Here is a 17,186-nt window from a genome sequence, read left to right as displayed (position 1 = left end):
CACAGGATAAGGAAGCCCGCGCTTTTTTTTTTTTTTTTTTTGGTCTCGGTTCATTGGCGCGTCAGCCCCACATGACTCTGGAGTCCATAGAAGTTTCCGGCTCATGGGAAGCCCTTTTTTCCTTCATAATTTCTTTATATTACTCATTGCGGATATATGGAGACCCTAAATGTAGCCTGAATCTTGTACTTGCTTTCAGCAGACGCTGCCTGCCACGAAAAGCCCCAAATCACCTTTTTCTCTACTCCAGGCCTAGAGGAATCCCAGGGTGCACCTTGGTAGGACTTTGCGAGCGAAGGCTGGCGCGGTGCATTGTGGACGCTGTAGTTTTCGCCGCGTTTATGGCTGCGTTAACGTGAGTTCTATGGTGAGTTGTTGAATGAAGTGAATTTCATTTGTGAGCCACCGTAGGCAGGCAAGACTGTACCCCCGGTGGACCTCCGTTCCTTACCTGAGTTGTTGACTCTGCTAACCCTGCTCCCTACCCCTGTTTGATAGTTTTGAGCCCCGGGGAGGATTGCTTTGCTTGGTGAGAGCCCCCTTAGGCTTTGATTTTCGCCGCTGTCTTTCCTGCTGGCGGATCTGAGTTCTGGGTTTGGGAAGTATTGGTCGCTATTTTCGACTTTAGGCTCAGTTTCGGCCCAGCTGTCATGTGATATCCTGCTCTTTTGAAGACTTACGATCCACGTGAGTGGAACTGAGTGTTCCTCCTTGTGCTTTTCCCTCAGGTTCGCGGACTGGAGTTTAACAAGCACCAGACGATCCACTTTGGGAAAGCGTAGATTCCTGCCCTGTCCTTTGGTTTGGGGGCCTGCTACCGAGGTCCACGGAACATAACAACAACCACCGAGGTGGAAGATCCTGGACCGCTATTTAAAAGTCAGCTGCCTTTGTTCCTGTCACCTGTTCCCAAAAGAAGAACCCTGATTTGTCTTTAAAGGAGAAACTGAAAATCTTTTAAAAACTTGCTAGCCCACTTTTTACCTCGCCACCTCAAGCATATAATTTTGCTCTAGAAGTAGAGGCTTTTTGAACTTCTCTCTCACTATCTGGTGTTGATTACACTGCATAATGACTTTCCGTTTGCCTGGTTTTGGAAGCTTCTCCAAACTTTGGAAGAACAACCCATACCTTGGGTTAGCCTCAGGAAATTCGCATCTCTCTCACTTTCTCATGAACTACTGTGCCATCAAGAACCAACAGAGGTGGTTGTCTCTTACAACCCTGTCTCTACAGAATACCAAAGCAATGGATCTACTGACTGCCAAGACCAGATATTATAGGAAAAACGTTGAAGGAAGTAATAAAGTTTCTTCTGATTCTTCTCATTTTTTTGCTGCTGGAGCAGCTAAGAAGAGAGCACAGATGAATCCTCAGAGTAAAGATCCTATCTCACCCCCTCTGAGGAACACTATTCAACTCCCAACAAAACCTTTGAATTCAGAAGAGTGGGATAAACTTAAGGGAGATTTCAAAGGAAAGGCCAGTTTTGAAAATTGGATCAGCTCACAATTAACTCACTGCCATAGCCCTGTAGATGTGGCCAAATCTCTTCTGGCATGGGTAGCTTCAAAAAACAATGGTATTGTAAGTTATGAATTACTGGTCAAATATTTGTGTCTCTGTGTCTTTCATAAACAGACAACAGAAATTATTGACGTCTATGAAATCATGAAAGCCAGATACAAACGTTTAGAACCAGGGGGTTACACTCTTCTCATCCGAGGATTAATCCATTCAGATAGATGGAGAGAGGCCTTGCTGCTATTAGAAGATATCAAAAAAGTCACGATCCCTTCAAAAAAGAACTACGATGACTGTATCCAGGGAGCTCTCCTTCATCAAGATGTAAATACAGCTTGGAATCTGTACCAGGAATTGCTAGGTCATGATCTTACTCCTATGATGGAAACCTTAAAAGCCTTCTTTGATTTTGGAAAAGGTCTAAAAGACGATCAATATACAAACAAACTACTAGACATTCTTTTGTATCTAAGAAATAATCAGCTATATCCTGGGGAGTCATTTGCACATTGTATAAAAACTTGGTTTGAAAGGTAACTGTGAGTTTTCTTTATGTGTATACTTTTAAGACTTACACCTATAAAAAGTTCCCTTTTTTGATAATTACTGAGAATTATTACTATTCAGATTATGCTTATTTTCCATCTCTTAGTAAGATTTATTTCCACTCCCTTAATAATTTTTTTATACTTTTTGAAAATTTTAAATAGAAAGTACCAGTATAAATAATGTGGATTGGTCTCCACTTATCACATAAAAGGGAAATTTTAGAGCATTTATACTTTGCATATATATATATATTTTTTTTTTTGTATAATGTTGATTCTTAATAGATAGTACTTATAGCCAGAGTTCATAAGGAGTTCTGGTAGCATAGTGGTTACGAATCGGGCTGTGAACCACAAGGTCAGTAGTTTGAAACTACCAGCTGTTCTGCGGGAGAAAGATGAGGCTTTCTGCTCCCGTAAAGATTTACAGACTCGGAAACCCTGTACAGGGTCACTATGAATCGGAACCGACTCTACAGTACTTAACAACAACAACAATAGCCAGAGATCATAGGAAGAAAAAATAATAGTATTTATCTGGAACCATCTCTGGTTCATATTGGTATTTTCAGAAATTACTCTGAAATCTAGAGGCTGGTATAATGTGCTGATATTTTTTCTGTTTCATTTATGCACTTTGTCAATTTTGATGATTAGAATGGACAAGAATTTTGATCAAATCTGATATGCAACTGTTAAAATGGAAAAGTTTCATACTTGTAGTTCCTTTGGATATTTCCATCACTTGGCTACTGCTTGCTCTCCAAGGTCATCTGCAATGTTTTCCCATTTTGTTCTTGTTATTGGTTATATGCCTGTTTATTGCTCCAGTCTATAAGGTCAGCGGTTCGAAACTACCAGCTGCTCCGCGGGAGAAAGATGAGGCTTTCTACTCACGTAAAGGTTTACACCCTCGGAAACCCTGTACAGGGTCGCTATGGGTCGGAACCGACTCAACGGCACATAACAACAACAACATCATTTTTTTACCACTAATCTGCCTAGATTTTTTTTTCTAAAAATGTATTCCTTCCTTCTATTTCTTACTTTTTTTTATGACATACCAAGTTTACAGAGTTTTGAAGTGAAAACTATGCTTAGTTGTCTTTGGGACTAGATAATCATCCAGTCATTTAACACATTTATTGAATATGAATGGAGGAGAAGCCAAATTGTGAAAATCTTTGAATGCCAGAGCATCAAGACTGATGGAGATTGGAAGTAAGATCTGTTGGAAACAGTTGTAGGTTTGGATGACAGGTAATGAGGTCCTGAATTAAGTCACTGGGGAAACAATTGAACCAGTAGGATTTAGTAGTTATGTACGTAAGAAGAAAGAAGAAAGAATGCGTTGGTTGAGCAAATAAATACAAGGGTAGGTAAAAACAAGTATTGCTGCAATATTACAGAAACGTTTATTAAACAAAAAAAAAAAAGTGAAACTACTGATTCTCTACATATCTGGCATCTAGGTCTATATACTTCTACTTACACCACATCAAAATGGCTCTTTTGGCACCCTTGAGGGACTCAAATTGTGTTCCTTTGAAATAGTGTTTGAGTTTTGGGAACAAAAAGTCTGAAAGGGCAAGATCAGGACTACATGGTGACTGGGGTAAGGTTTCACAAGGAAATTGTCATAGGACAGCTCTTGCTACTTTGAAGAATGAACAGAAAACAACTCCTTGGCACAACTTTCCTGGCCTTTTTCTCACCCATGCAGTTTTTAATTTTCTTTAAACTTCTTCACAATATGCCTCCATGATTGTCCTGTATTCTTTGAGAAAATCAGTCAAGATCACCCCTTAGGAATTCAACAAAACAGTTGCTGTATCCTTCTGAAATGACCTTTTGCCATGACTTGAACTGGCCCAGCAAATCCCCTCAGAAGCCACTGTTTTGTTTGGGTCTTTTTTGTGAAGATTCCCTAACTAGACTAAGATAAGCATGTTACTAAGAGAACTTGTTTGTAGCCATTCACTGATCACAGAGATATGTTTAAACACATTTAGTTTGGAATAAATCTATGCATCTATGAACTGAAACCATAGTAGCAATACTTTTTGACCCACCCTCTTATAGAAATAGTTTTTGAATGCCTCCAGTTACACTGGTGGTGGTTATGTGCCATGGAGTTGGTTCCGACTCATAACGACCCTGCATAGGGTTTCCAAGGTTGTAAGTCTTTATGGGAGCAGAAAGCCTCATCTTTCTCCTGCAGAACTGCTGGTAGTTTTGAACTGCTGACCATGAAATTAGCATCCTCATTCGTAACCATTACTCTACCAGAGCTCAGTTCAGTTAGACTACTGGGAACTGAGAATGTTTTCTAAGACCTTTTTGATAGCATTCACAAGCTTACTGGAATACAATACTTGGCAGTTAAACAGTAGTGTATGAGAGGGCTTCAAAAGGTTTGTGGAAAATGGAATTAAAAGATAATGAATTTTTCCATGAACTTTTTGAAGCACCCTTGTATTAGAGGAGAGAAGTTAATTTGGGCTAGAATGATCTCTGGCAGCTTTATGGAGAAGGTTAGAATTGAGTTTGCTTTAAAGGTTACACTCCTAAGGTCAGCTTTCTCTATACAGCACTAGTGAGATAGATTTGGCATCAAAGAAAATGAGGGTAGGGTGACAGGAGGGGAAATACAGAGAAGAATGATATTCAGGGTGGGGTCTCATCAGTTCCTTACTCCCCTCGCAGTAACAACTACTTTCCTAATTAAACCATTTTAGGGATGTGTCTTCAGCTTTTCAGTGCTCCCGCTGATAGAGTTTTAAAATATACTTAATATCTTTTGATGATTTGGTTTTACAATATTTTTTTGTAGTATTCCTGGAGAACAATGGAAAGGAGAATTCACCACAATCCAGAAAAGGTAAAGGTCAATTTTTAGTTTACTTTTAACTTTGTAATTCAACATGAGTAGGCTTCATTGCTTTTGGTTAAAAAACGACATTAAGAACACCTTAGAGACAAAATGGAGCTCTGGTGGGACAACAGTAAAGTGTTCAGCTGCTAACTGTAAGATTGGTGGTTTGAACCCACCCAGCAGCGGCTTCATGGAAGAAAGACCTGGTTATCTGATGGTGTAAGAAGGAGAACCCTGTGGGGCAGTTCTACTCAATCCAATGGACTGGCTGGAAGTCAGAATCAACAATAACAACAACAGGAATAGGATAATTCAGAGTTTGGAATTAGAGAACTTTAGGGAAAAAAGCTATAATTTGTATTAGAGAACAAATTGTATGAAGTACATGTCTCCTGGGGAGAAGTCTTAGAGTTATTTTCTCCTAGAGATACGGGACCCAGTTGACTCAGAAACTTCCCTGAGATGCCCAGCAGTCGGGTTTTGTGGCACATTGATGTGTTATGTTATTATCAGGATTACAAAAATAAAAATCCTATGCATGTGATGATCACAAAGGTTTTAGTGTTCTGTTTAAAAACGTTACCTTTCAGTTTCCTTATGTCGTGGTATTATTCATTTTAGAAAAACTGCCTTTCCAGGGTATTATTTAACATAAACAATTATAATTGCAGTGGCCAGTGTCTGGGCTGTGGAAAAACCACAGAGTCTATTCACCTGACTCTAGAAGAGTATGAATTACTCAAGGAAAACATCATGAGAAATGTGATAGATGGAGGTGACCAATACAAAAAGACGACACCTGAGGTAAGCCTGGTGGTGGTGGTGGTGGCGGCTATGTGCCATGGAGCTGGTTCTGACTCATAGCGACCCTGTATAGGGTTTCTGAAGCTGTAAATCTTTACGGGAGCAGAAAGCCTCATCTTTCTCCCATGGGACTTCTGGTAGTTTTGAACTGCTGACCTTAAGGTTCACAGCTCGACTTATAACCACTATGCTTACCAAAGCTCCTTGAGGTAAGTCTACAACAGGTTTTATTATATTCTCGGTAAACTTTTTCTATAAAATATTTTAGGTTTTGACAACCACACAGCCTGTGTTGAAGCTCTGTTGTTTTATTAAAAACAGCCTAAACAGTATAAATGTAAATGAATGATCGTGGTTGTGTTTCGGTAAGCTGTTTATTTGTAAAAGCAACCAGCCAAGCCATTCTCTGCCAACCATTAGAAGTTCTTTGCTTTAGGATTTTGTAGACTGATTGGGTTAGACTGTCATCCATCTGTTGACATCAATCCTCATACATCTGGGTAAAACTACACTTAAACTAAAAAAAAATTAGATGCATTTTCTTTCTCTCAGTGCTTCCAAAAACTTGCATTCAGTAAACTCCCATGAAAACGTTTTGGTTTCTCACAACTTTTCTAACCAGGGAGTTAAGGGTAATTTAACAAAATTGTGCTTTCTTGGTATTGAATATGAATGCCTGTCAGTTGTTGTTGTTGTGTGCTGTTGAGTTGATTTTAACTCATAGCAAGCCTTTGTAGGGTTTCTGAGATCAGCTGGTGGGTATGAACTGCTGACCTTACAACTTCAGTGCTTATCCTACAGCGCCACACCACTGTCAAGTCATTTGTAGTAGCTTCATTTTGTTAATCTTCAATACTTATGTTGGTTTGCTAAGATTAACTGAGGTAAAATGCTTTACTGTGGTAGTTTTTAGGAAAAGGTTGTCCATTGTTTTTCTGAAAGCTTTTTTTCTCTCAAGGTGTTGGTAGTAGTAGTGTGCTGTTGAGTCAGTTCTGACTTACAGTGACCCTGTATAGGTTTCAAAGGCTGTAAATCTTGATGGATACAGAAAGCCTCATCATTCTTCTGTGGAGCTGCTGGTAGACTGAGCTGCTGACCTTGTGGTTAGCAGCCAAACAAGCAACCCAATAACTATCAGGGTTGTTAAGTGCAGTCGCGTTGGTTCTGACTCATAGCAACCCTGTATAGCATTTCTAAGGGGCGGCGGCAAGTTTGAACTGCCATCCTTGTGGGTCAAACCAACCTTGTGGTCCAGTGCTTATCCTACAGCACCATACCAGAACTCATCTGAAATGAGAAGGGAAGACGTGTTCTGCTTTCTTACTTTCACTTAAAAGTTTCATATTGTATTAAGCCTTTACTTTAGAATAAAGTAAAAATCAGGTTCATAAAAACAGTAGGTCAAAAGCATCCTAGGATACCTTTGAGCTGGCTTTACTGATAAAGTGACAGTTAATATTTTATATCCTTTTCTTATATCTTATTTAATTCTTACAGCCTTACTAAAAGGTATTTTATTTTTATTTTACAGATAATGTAATTCAGGCTTTGGGAGATTAAGTCTGCCCACGGATACCCCACTAGTAAAATCTAGGAAGGAAGCAATGTTAAGTGAAAGCTCAATGATTAGGAGACAGTGGGGATAAAAGTGGACTGGGAGTTCATTGAGGTTGAAGAAAGATTGTGAAGGAGTTAGAGTGGAAATCTTTCAATCAGTGTTTCACTAGAGCTTAGATTTCAGCGATAGAGTACTCTGGAGGGATGACAAAGCCTAAGGTATGAGAGATGAGCAGATGAGGGAACTGAAAGCATAAAGTGCCAGGTGGTAACCCACAGAGAAATTGAGAGTGCCCATTGTTGTTGTTGTTGTTGTTAGGTGCCATCTAGTCAGCACCGACTCTTAGCGACCCTATACACAACAGAACGAAACACTACCTGATCCTAAGCCAACCTCACTACTGTTGCCACGCTTGAGACCACTGATGCTGCCACTTGGCCAATCCATCTCGTTGGGGGTCTTCCTCTTTTTCTCTGACTCTCCACCTTACCAAACACGATATTCCTCTCCAGCGACTGGCTCCTTCTGACAATATGTCTGAAGTATGAGAGACGAAGTTTGGCCATCTTGGCTTCCAAGGAGCACTCTGGCTGCACTTCTTCCAAAATGGATCTATTGGTCCTTTTGGCAGCCCATGGCACATTCAATATTCTCCTCCAACATCACAACGTAAAAGCATCAATTCTTTTTTTTTCGGCTGTAGAATTAATTTTAATCAACTTATAGAAAAGACAAATACATCATTTTTTTACATAATCGCCTTGCTTTTCAATACACTTTGTCCATCTGTCAACAAGTTTTCATATTCCCTTATTTTAAAATGTTTTAGGCTGAGCTGCAAGCCACAAATGCACAACTGCTTTCACTTCTTCATCAGTGGTGAATCTTCATCCTCAAAGGGCTGCTTTCAGGGGACCGAACAGGTGAAAGTCCAATCTAGCAAGATCAAGACTCTAGGGTCCCGTTCTCTGTTCTTCTCCCTTGATGGTCCTAGGGACCTCTGCTCCTAGACTGCAAACTTAATCACTCCTCTCCTTGCTACAAAACGTCTACCTTTATATTTCCCGCCCTCACAATCAGTCCTGGTAACAATTGTTCACTATTGTATCACAAGAAACCTATCCGCATTTCCTTTCATCAGCCCCACCTAGATAGATTTGATACTACTCAGTGGAGATTCTACCTTCCTCCACACCCTCTGGATCTAGGTTCCCTCTTGAAAGCTTATAAGCCAGTCACTTCTTGCCTTTGTAGCGCCCCCTCCTCCCCCCCAATTTGGGTAGCCAATGTCCAGGTTGCCCATCCTTGTCTACTCTGTAAAGCATCAATTCTTCTATGGTCTTCCAGTCTTCCTTATTCACTGTCCATATTTCGCATCCATATGAGGTTATTGAAAATACCATGGCTTGGGTCAGGTGCACCTTAGTCCTCAAGCTGACATCTTTGCTCTTCAGCACTTTAAAGAGTGCCCATAGGATAACTTAAAAAATTATCATAATTACACATTTATGGAATGCTTACTATGTGCCAGGCGCTGTGTTTTGCCTCTTAGGGTGGTGATGAAGACTGAGAGTCAGGTACCAAATTCTTGATAAATGTGGAGATGCCTTCGAAGACAGAGGGTGATAGTAAAGAGGAAGATTATAAATGGTATAGATAAGGGGTTGATTGACTACAGTTTATAGGTAAATTACAGCCCACCAGCTGAGTTTGTAATAAAACTGTTTTGGCACACAGCCATACTCATTCATATATGTATAATCTCTGGCTGCTTTTCTCCTACAGAGTTCAGTAGGTAACCTACAAAGCCTAAAATATTTACCAGCTGGCCCTTTTCAGAAAAACTATGCCGATGAGTGACATAGATGAATATCAAAAGCCTCTACTGAGTTTAGGGAGTGGAGGTGGAGAAATAGACTTTGAGGGAGGAATAGTAGGTGCTAGGAGAGGGATACTCCCTCCCTACTCCTCTGTTCTGTAGCATGCTGTGGGTGAAGAGCAGCTCCTACTTAAGGAGCAAGGTCATAGATGCTGGGGAGCCACCGAAGCATTTGAAGCATGTGGATTTTAGAGAGCTCTCTCTGGCAGTTGGGTGGAAAAAGGAGTTGGAGACAGAGCTGTCCTATGAGAAATTCATTGAGAATCTTGCCCCATCTATTCCATAGCCCTGATCTTGCCCCTTTGGGCTTCTTTTATTTTCCCAAACTCAAAGGCCATTGCAAAGGAACACAACTTGAGTCCCTTGAGGATGCCAAAACTGCTGTTTTGACGTAGTGGAAATGAAAGAGCACGAGATTCTCTGGGGAGGGTTGGGAGGGGTGAAAACACCACCTTCAGAAGTACACAGATCCAGATGGGTCATATGTTGAGAAATAGTTTCACATTTTGTTATTTTTGTTTAATAAAGGTTTTTGTGATTTTATAGCATAATTTTGACTTACCCGTGTATAAAATAACCAAATCCAGTGCCATCAAGTCGATTCTGACTCACAGTGACCCAATAAGACAGAATAGAACAGCTCCATAGGGTTTCTAAGGCAGCAAAATCTTCATGGAAACAAACTGCCTTGGCTTTCTCTGGTGGAGCATCTGGTGGGTTTGAACTGATGACCTTTTGGTTAGCAGTCCAATGCTTATCCCATTGTACCACTGGGACTCCTCTATTTTCATATGGTGGTGGTGGTGTGCCAGGGAGTCAGTTCTGACTCATAGCAACCCTCCATAGGGTTCCTGAGGGTGTAAATGTTTATGGGAGCAGAAAGCCTCATCTTTCTCCTACAGAACAACTGGTAGTTTCATACTGCATACCTTGAGGTTAGCAGACTTACTGGTAACCAATACACTATCAGAACTCCTTTATCTTCATATGCTGTTTTGTTAAGTGCTGTCGAGTTGATTCCAACCCATAACGGCCCTGTATAGGGTTTCCAAGGAGCAGCTAGGGGCCAAAGCCAGAAAGGTTATAGCAGCTGAGTGAGCACACATGGAGTATAAATTTTTCTGATGAAAATAAGAAGATAGAAGATAGTGGTGGCTAGTAGATGGTAGAGAGCAAAGGATTGTTTGGGGAGATGGAAGAGACTTGTGTATATTCATATTTTGAATGAAGGGTGTAGGTAGAGATAAAAAGTATTGAATAAACTAGAGAAGTAGGAAAGAGGATTATGGATGAACACACTTTAAGAGAAAGTGAGAGGGGTTGACAGAAAGAGCATAAATGAGGGCATCAGAAGTGAGGGGAACCTCATTTGAGACTGTAGGGGAGAAAGGAAGGATGGTTGTGGAGATAAATAAGTAGAAGAAAGGAAGGTTGAAGAAAATGATGCCTGCTCTGGTAAATGTTTGATACTGAAGGAGGAAGTGCAAGGTCCATTGAAGGAATTGGCAAAGAACAAGGCAGCAGGAATTGATGGTATAAAAATTGAAATCTTTCAAGAAAGTGAGGTGACACAGGAGGCACTTACTCATCTCTGCCAAGAAATTTGGAAGACAACTATCTGGCTGACTGATTGGAAGAGATCCATATTTGTGCCCATTCCAAAGAGAGGTGACCCAATGGAATGCGGATCATCGGACAATCTCTTTGATACCCCATGCAAGTAAAGTTTTGCTAAATGTAATACAGAAATGGCTACAATCATACATTGATAGAGAACTTCCAGAGGTTCAAGCCGGATTCAGAAGAGGCCGTGGAACGAGGGATATCATTGCTGATGTCCGATGGATCTTGGTTGAAAGCAGAGAATATCAGAAAGATGGTTACCTGTGTTTTATTGACTACACAAAGGCCTTTGATTGTGTGAATCATGACAAGCTATGGACAACATTGTGAAGTATGAGTATTCGGAAACACTTAATTGTGCTCATGAGGAATCTGTACACGGACCCAGAGACAGTTGTTCGAACAGAACATGGGAACACTGAATGGTTTAAAATTAGAAAAGGTGTGCGACAAGGTTGTGTTCTTTCACCATACTTATTCAACCTGTATGCTGAGCAAATCATCCGAGAAGCTGGGTTCTATGAAGAAAAACATGGCATCAGGATTGGAGGAAGACTCATTAACAACCTGTAATATGCAGATGATATAACCTTGCTTACTGAAAGTGAACAGGACTTAAAACATTTACTGATGAAGATCAAAGAGTACAGCCTTCAGTATGGATTACATCTGAATGTAAAGAAAATAAAAATCCTCACCACTGAACCAATAAACAACATTCTTATCAATGGATAAAAGATCGAAGTTGTCAAGGACTTCATTTTTCTTGGATCAACTATCAACACTCATGAAAGCAGCAGTCAAGAATCAAACGATGTATTGCATTAGGCAAATCTGCTGCACAAGACCTTTTTCAAGTGTTGAAGAGCAAAGATGTCAGCCTGAGGACTAAGGTGTGCCTGACCCAAACCATGGTATTTTCAATAACCTCATATGGATGTGAAAGCTGGACATTGAATAAGGAAGACCATAGAAGAATTGATGCTTTTGAGTTATGGTGTTGGAGGAGAATATTGAAAGTGCCATGGGCTGCCAAAAGAACCAATAGATCTGTGTTGGAAGAAGTGCAGCCAGAGTGCTCCTTGGAGGCCAAGATGGCCAAACTTAGTCTCTCATACTTTGGACATATTGTCAGGAGGGACCAGTCGCTGGAGAAGGGTAACATGTTTGGTAAGGTGGAGGGTCAGAGAAAAAGAGGAAAACCCCCAACAAGATGGATTGGCCAAGTGGCAGCATCATTGGACTCAAGCATGGCAGTAGTGAGGTTGGCCCAGAATTGGGCAGTGTTTCATTCTGTTGTGCATAAGATTGCTATGGGTTGGTACTGACTCCATGGCACCTAACAACAACAACAGTGGTAAATGGTGAGCAAGATGAGGGAGATGGGAGTCAAGTGGAGGACTAGAAGAGAGTGGTGAAGATATAAAGTAGTTCTTGGGGTTAATGGGGAAGGAAGATTCTAACTTAAGCCAGAAGGATCGAGGCAGGGTTGATAACTGAGGTTTGAATCAGTGAATCTACAAACATTTCTCTATATGATTGTGGGATTTGATATTTTTTCATCAGAACTTGACTCACCAAGATTGATATTTTTTCATCAGAACTTGGATCTAGAGTTTAGATTTTGTTGTTTAGATGAGGTGACACATTAAAGATCAAGCGAAGGTACTTCTGACAGATTAGTTCACATGATGGGCCCTGGACCCAGACTAGAGAGGGAAAGTAGAGAGGCCAGACAGCACTGTCCAGGAGGGTTTAAGGGACTGGTGGTCTCCATATTGAATAGAAGAAGGGGTGAGAGTGGGGGAATGAAAACAGGAGGGCTGAGGTCAGAGAGCAGTGGGGCTATTTCAGAGGGGGAGCCTCTCCAATATTCTTTCGTATAAGACAAAGGAAAAGAGTGCCCTCTAATGAAGTGGGTTTCAACCCTGGCTGCTGGTTAAATAGCTTGGGTGGGGAGGAGGTTGGGGATGTGTTTAAAATTGCTGATACTTTCATTCCACTGGTTAGAGCTTTAGATAGTTTTAAAGATAGCTTTATTAGGGTATATTAGACACAGAGTAAACTGCCTGTCTTTAAAGTGTACAATTTGATCCTTACCCTACCCTGACAGCCATTTTAACCAGCCTGGGTTGAAAACCACTTCATTACAGTACACTGTCTCATTTCCTTTGCTTTGAGTAAAAGAATACTATGAAGGGAAGTCCTGGTGTGGCACTGTAGGGTAAACACTGGACTACAAGGTCGTTTGAACTGAAAGGTCAGTGGTTCAAACTTACCAGCCGCACCTTGATAACCCTATACAGGGTTGCTATGAGTTGGAACCAATTCAAAGGCACTTAACAACAACAACATGAGGGGAAGACATGAGTGCTTGAAACTGCAGTAATGCTCATTTTTGGTGCTTTTGGATGCCAGCTGACATAATTTTTCTTAAGTAGACAAACCACTTAGATTTATATCTCACAACCCCATATTGTATAGGCACCATAGTCAAGATAATGAGTGCATCATTCCAGAAACTTTCCTTGTACTTTCCCATGTCTCTCCTTTGTTCTGCCATCCCCTGGCAACTACTGTGGAATCATACAATATGTGTTCTTTTTTTCAGTCCGGGTTTTTCGCCACATAATTTTGAGCTTTGATCCATGCTGTGTGTATTAATAGTGTTCATTTTTATTATGAGTAGGCAAGTGGTATTCCACTGTGTGGATGTAGCACACTTTGTAAATTCATTCATATGTTACTGGACTATTTCCACTTTTGGGTTGCTACAAATAAAGCTGATAAGATACTTACACAGGTCTTTGTACGTGGTGCTTTTGTATTCGTTTAAAACACAGTAATTTATCATCTCCTAGTTCTAGAGACTTAGAAGTCCAAAATCAAGGTGCATAGCTGTGTATACTCTGAAAGCTTTAGAGAAGAATTCATCCTTGCCTCTTCCTAGCTTCTGGTGGTCCTAACTATTCATGGTGTTCCTTGGTTTTTAGCTACATCACTCCACTCTCCACATGTGACTTCACATGGTCGTTTTCTTAGTGTATGGGTCCTCTTCTGTGTGTTCTGTGTGTTGTGTCCTTCTTTTAAAAGTACACCAGTCATTAGATTTAGGTCCTGAACTAATCCAGTATGACCTTATCTTACCTAATTGCATCTTCAAAGACTAGATTTCCAAATAAGTCACATTTTGAGGTTCTGGTGGACATGAATTTTGGGAGATACTATTCCTGGTGTAAGGAGCTCTGGTAGTATAGTGGTTACGAATTGGGCTGCTAACTTCAAGGTCAGCAGCTGTTCTGCGGGAGAAAGATGAGGCTTTCAGCCTTGGAAATCCTGTGTAGGGTCTCTATGAGTCAGAACTGACTCCACGGTACTTAACAACAGCATTCCTGCTGTGGAACTGCAGCGTAAGCACTGGATCACAAGATTGGCTTGAACCATAGGGTCTGTGGTTCAAACCCACAAGCTGTTCCTTGGAAACCCAATACAGAGTTGCTAAGAGTCAGAACCTGTTCAATGACCCTTAACAACAACAACATTCAACCCACTACACCATTTCTTTCTCTTTGGTAAATATCTAGAAGTGGAATGACTAAGTTTTATGGTGTGTGTGTGTGTGTGTGTGTGTGTGTGTGTGATGATGTACCATTCTACACTCCCACCAGCAATGTATGAGGATTCTAACTGTTATTAGGTGCCATCGAGTCAGTTCCTACTCATAGTGACCCTACGCACAACAGAATGGAATGCTGCCTGGTCCGCCGCTCTTGTCACATGTGTTACGTTTGAGCCCATTGTTGCTGCCACTCTTTCAGTCCATCTTGTTGGGGATTTTCTTCTTTCTTACAGACCCTTCAGTTTTCCAAGCACGATGCCCTTCTCCAGGGACTGGTCCCTTCTGATAATATGTACAAAGTTTGAGAAATGAAATGTCAACATCACTACTTTGAAGGAGCATTCTGGCTGTACCTGTTCCAACACAGATTTATTTGTTCTTCTGGCTTTCCAATGGTACTTTGCAGTTTTCTTCACCAACACCATAGTTCAAATGCATTGATTCTTTTATGGTCTTCTATATTCATTGTCTAACTTTCATATGCATATGAGGTGATTGAAAATACAGTGGCTTGGGTAAGGTAAACCTTAATTCTCAAATGAATAGCTCTGGTTTTGACCCTTTAAAAAGGTGTTTGGCAGAAGATTTGCCTAATGCAAAACATCATTTTATTTCTTGACTGGTGCTTCCATGAGTCTTGATTGTGGATCCAAGTAAAATGCAGTTTTTGACAACTTCTTTCATTTCTCCATCTATCAAGAGTTATTTAGTGGCCCAATTGTGAGGATTTTTGTTTTCTCTACATTGAGGTGCGATCCTTACTGAAGGCTATAATCTTTGATCTTCATCAGTATTTTAAGTCCTCTCTGCCTCCAGCAAGCAAGGCTATATCATCTGCATATTGCAAGTTGTTAATGAGTCTTCCTCTAACCGTGATGCCATGTTCTTCTTCATATAATCCAGTTTCTTAGATTATTTGCTCAGTATATGGATTGAGTAAGCATGGTGAAAGGATGCAACCCTGGCACATACCTTTCCTGATTTTAAACCATTCAGCATCCACTTGTATTCAAGCGACTGCCTGTTAGTCTAGGTACATGAGCATAATTAAGTATTTTTGGAATTCCCATTCTTTGTATTGTTAATCATAGTTTGTCATGATCCAGACAGTCAAAAGCCTTTGCATAGTCAATAAAGCACAAGTAAGCATCTTTCTGATATTCTCTGCTGCCTGAAGGTTACGTCATACTTAATTACATATCTTCACCAACACTTGGTTGGGTTAGTTTCTTTACTAGTAGTCAGTCTCATCAGTGTTTTTAATTTACGTTTCTAAATTACTCATGATATTGAGCATGCTTCTGTGTGTTTAATTTGTCTTCTTTGGTGAAGAGTTCAACTCTTTTGCCCACTTAAAAATTTGGGTTGTTTTGTTATTATGGTGTTCTAAGAGTTCATACATTCTAGATACAAGCCCTCTGTTGGATATGTTTTGCAAATATTTTCACTCAATTTGTGGCTTCACGTTCATTTTTCTAATGTAATGATTATGATTTAGTTGCTCTGGTTTGGTTCCTGGACATCAGGACTTTTAGAAATTCACACACACAAAGAAACCAAACATAGTCACTGAGTCGATTCTGTCTCCCAGATGATTATAAAGTGCAGCTAGGGTTGAGAACCACTGTTTCTAATATAAGATTTGGAGGAACCCTAATATATGGCAGGTGCATTGTTGGTATATGCAGTTTGTGCTCAACTACGAACTCAAGTTTGACAGTTCAAATCCATCTAATAGTACCATGAAACAAAGGCGTGGTAATCTACTTCTGTTAAGATTGTTGTTGTTGTTTTAAGTGACTTCAAGTTGGTTCCGACCCAAAGCAACATTGTATACAGTTTTCAAGAAGCAGCTGGTGAGCTTGAACTACCGAACTTGTAGTTCAAACCAACTTTGCAGTCCAGTGCATTAACCCACAGCACCACACACGGTGGGGGGTTTGGTTTCCTTTTAATGTGTGGCAGATTTTTTTGTGAGATCGTTTCGGAAGGTAAACCTCAGTCATAGTTAATTTTTAGGTTTTCTATTTTAAAATTCTATTAACTGTATTTATACAACACAGCCAGTAGATGGCAATATTATAACATCTAAAATTTACTCTGCTCTGAGCAGGTCAATCCATTTAATGGATTTGGTAAGCTGCTTTTAGTATTAAGCTGAGAGCTAGCTCTGTTGTTTAAGTCAGTAATAATTGGTAAATATGGAAGCTATATGTATGAATTTTAAGTGAACAAAGCAGAACTTCAAATATTATGCATACGCTTATTTAACTACAGGCTGTCCTGGTGCAGCACTACAAGATGAGCAAGTTCGGTGGTTCAAACCCACCACCAGCAACTCTTCAGAAACCCTACAAAGGACAACTGAGAGTTGGAACTGACTTGCCAGCACTTAACAACAAAGTTGGAACAGAATGCATTGCTTTAATGTACCTTTGGACAACTTATGACTCATTATTTCATCCTAATAAATATTTTCCTCCTTTTTCAAAAAGTTGTGATTTGGATAAGAGTATACAGAGCAAATTGAAGAGGAATGGTGTTGCATTCATTGTCAAAAAGAACATATCCAGATCAGTCATGAGGTACAACGCTGTCTGTGATAGGATGATATCCAAGCGCCTACAGGCAAGTCCAGTTAATACCACTGTTGTTCAAATTTATGCACCAACCACTAAAGCCAGTGAGGATGAAATAGAAGAATTCTACCAACTTCTTCAACCTGAAATTGATCAAACATGCAATCAAGATATTTT

General features: G+C 40.2%; 1 protein-coding gene across 2 annotated transcripts in view; it reads left to right on the top strand.

Annotated features, from left to right (window-relative positions):
• Positions 1 to 1,068: 1,068 nt before the first annotated feature.
• The window catches only part of KIAA0391 (KIAA0391 ortholog), a 199,061-nt gene continuing 182,943 nt past the window's right edge, over positions 1,069 to 17,186 (top strand). Inside the window, exons 1-3 of one of the 2 annotated variants that reach the window (XM_006835347.1) lie at positions 1,072 to 2,057; positions 4,906 to 4,953; positions 5,619 to 5,751. In XM_006835347.1, coding sequence (XP_006835410.1) covers positions 1,072 to 2,057; positions 4,906 to 4,953; positions 5,619 to 5,751 — 1,167 coding nt within the window. Of the gene's footprint in view, positions 2,058 to 4,905; positions 4,954 to 5,618; positions 5,752 to 17,186 lie in introns of both variants that reach the window. The other variant, XM_006835348.1, reaches the window with a different exon arrangement.

Source organism: Chrysochloris asiatica, unplaced genomic scaffold (genome assembly GCF_000296735.1).
Source record: "Chrysochloris asiatica unplaced genomic scaffold, ChrAsi1.0 scaffold00017, whole genome shotgun sequence".
Classification (NCBI taxonomy): Eukaryota; Metazoa; Chordata; class Mammalia; order Afrosoricida; family Chrysochloridae; genus Chrysochloris; species Chrysochloris asiatica.
The sequence above is the reverse complement of the archived record's forward strand: the minus strand, read 5'-3'. Positions and strand labels throughout refer to the sequence as shown.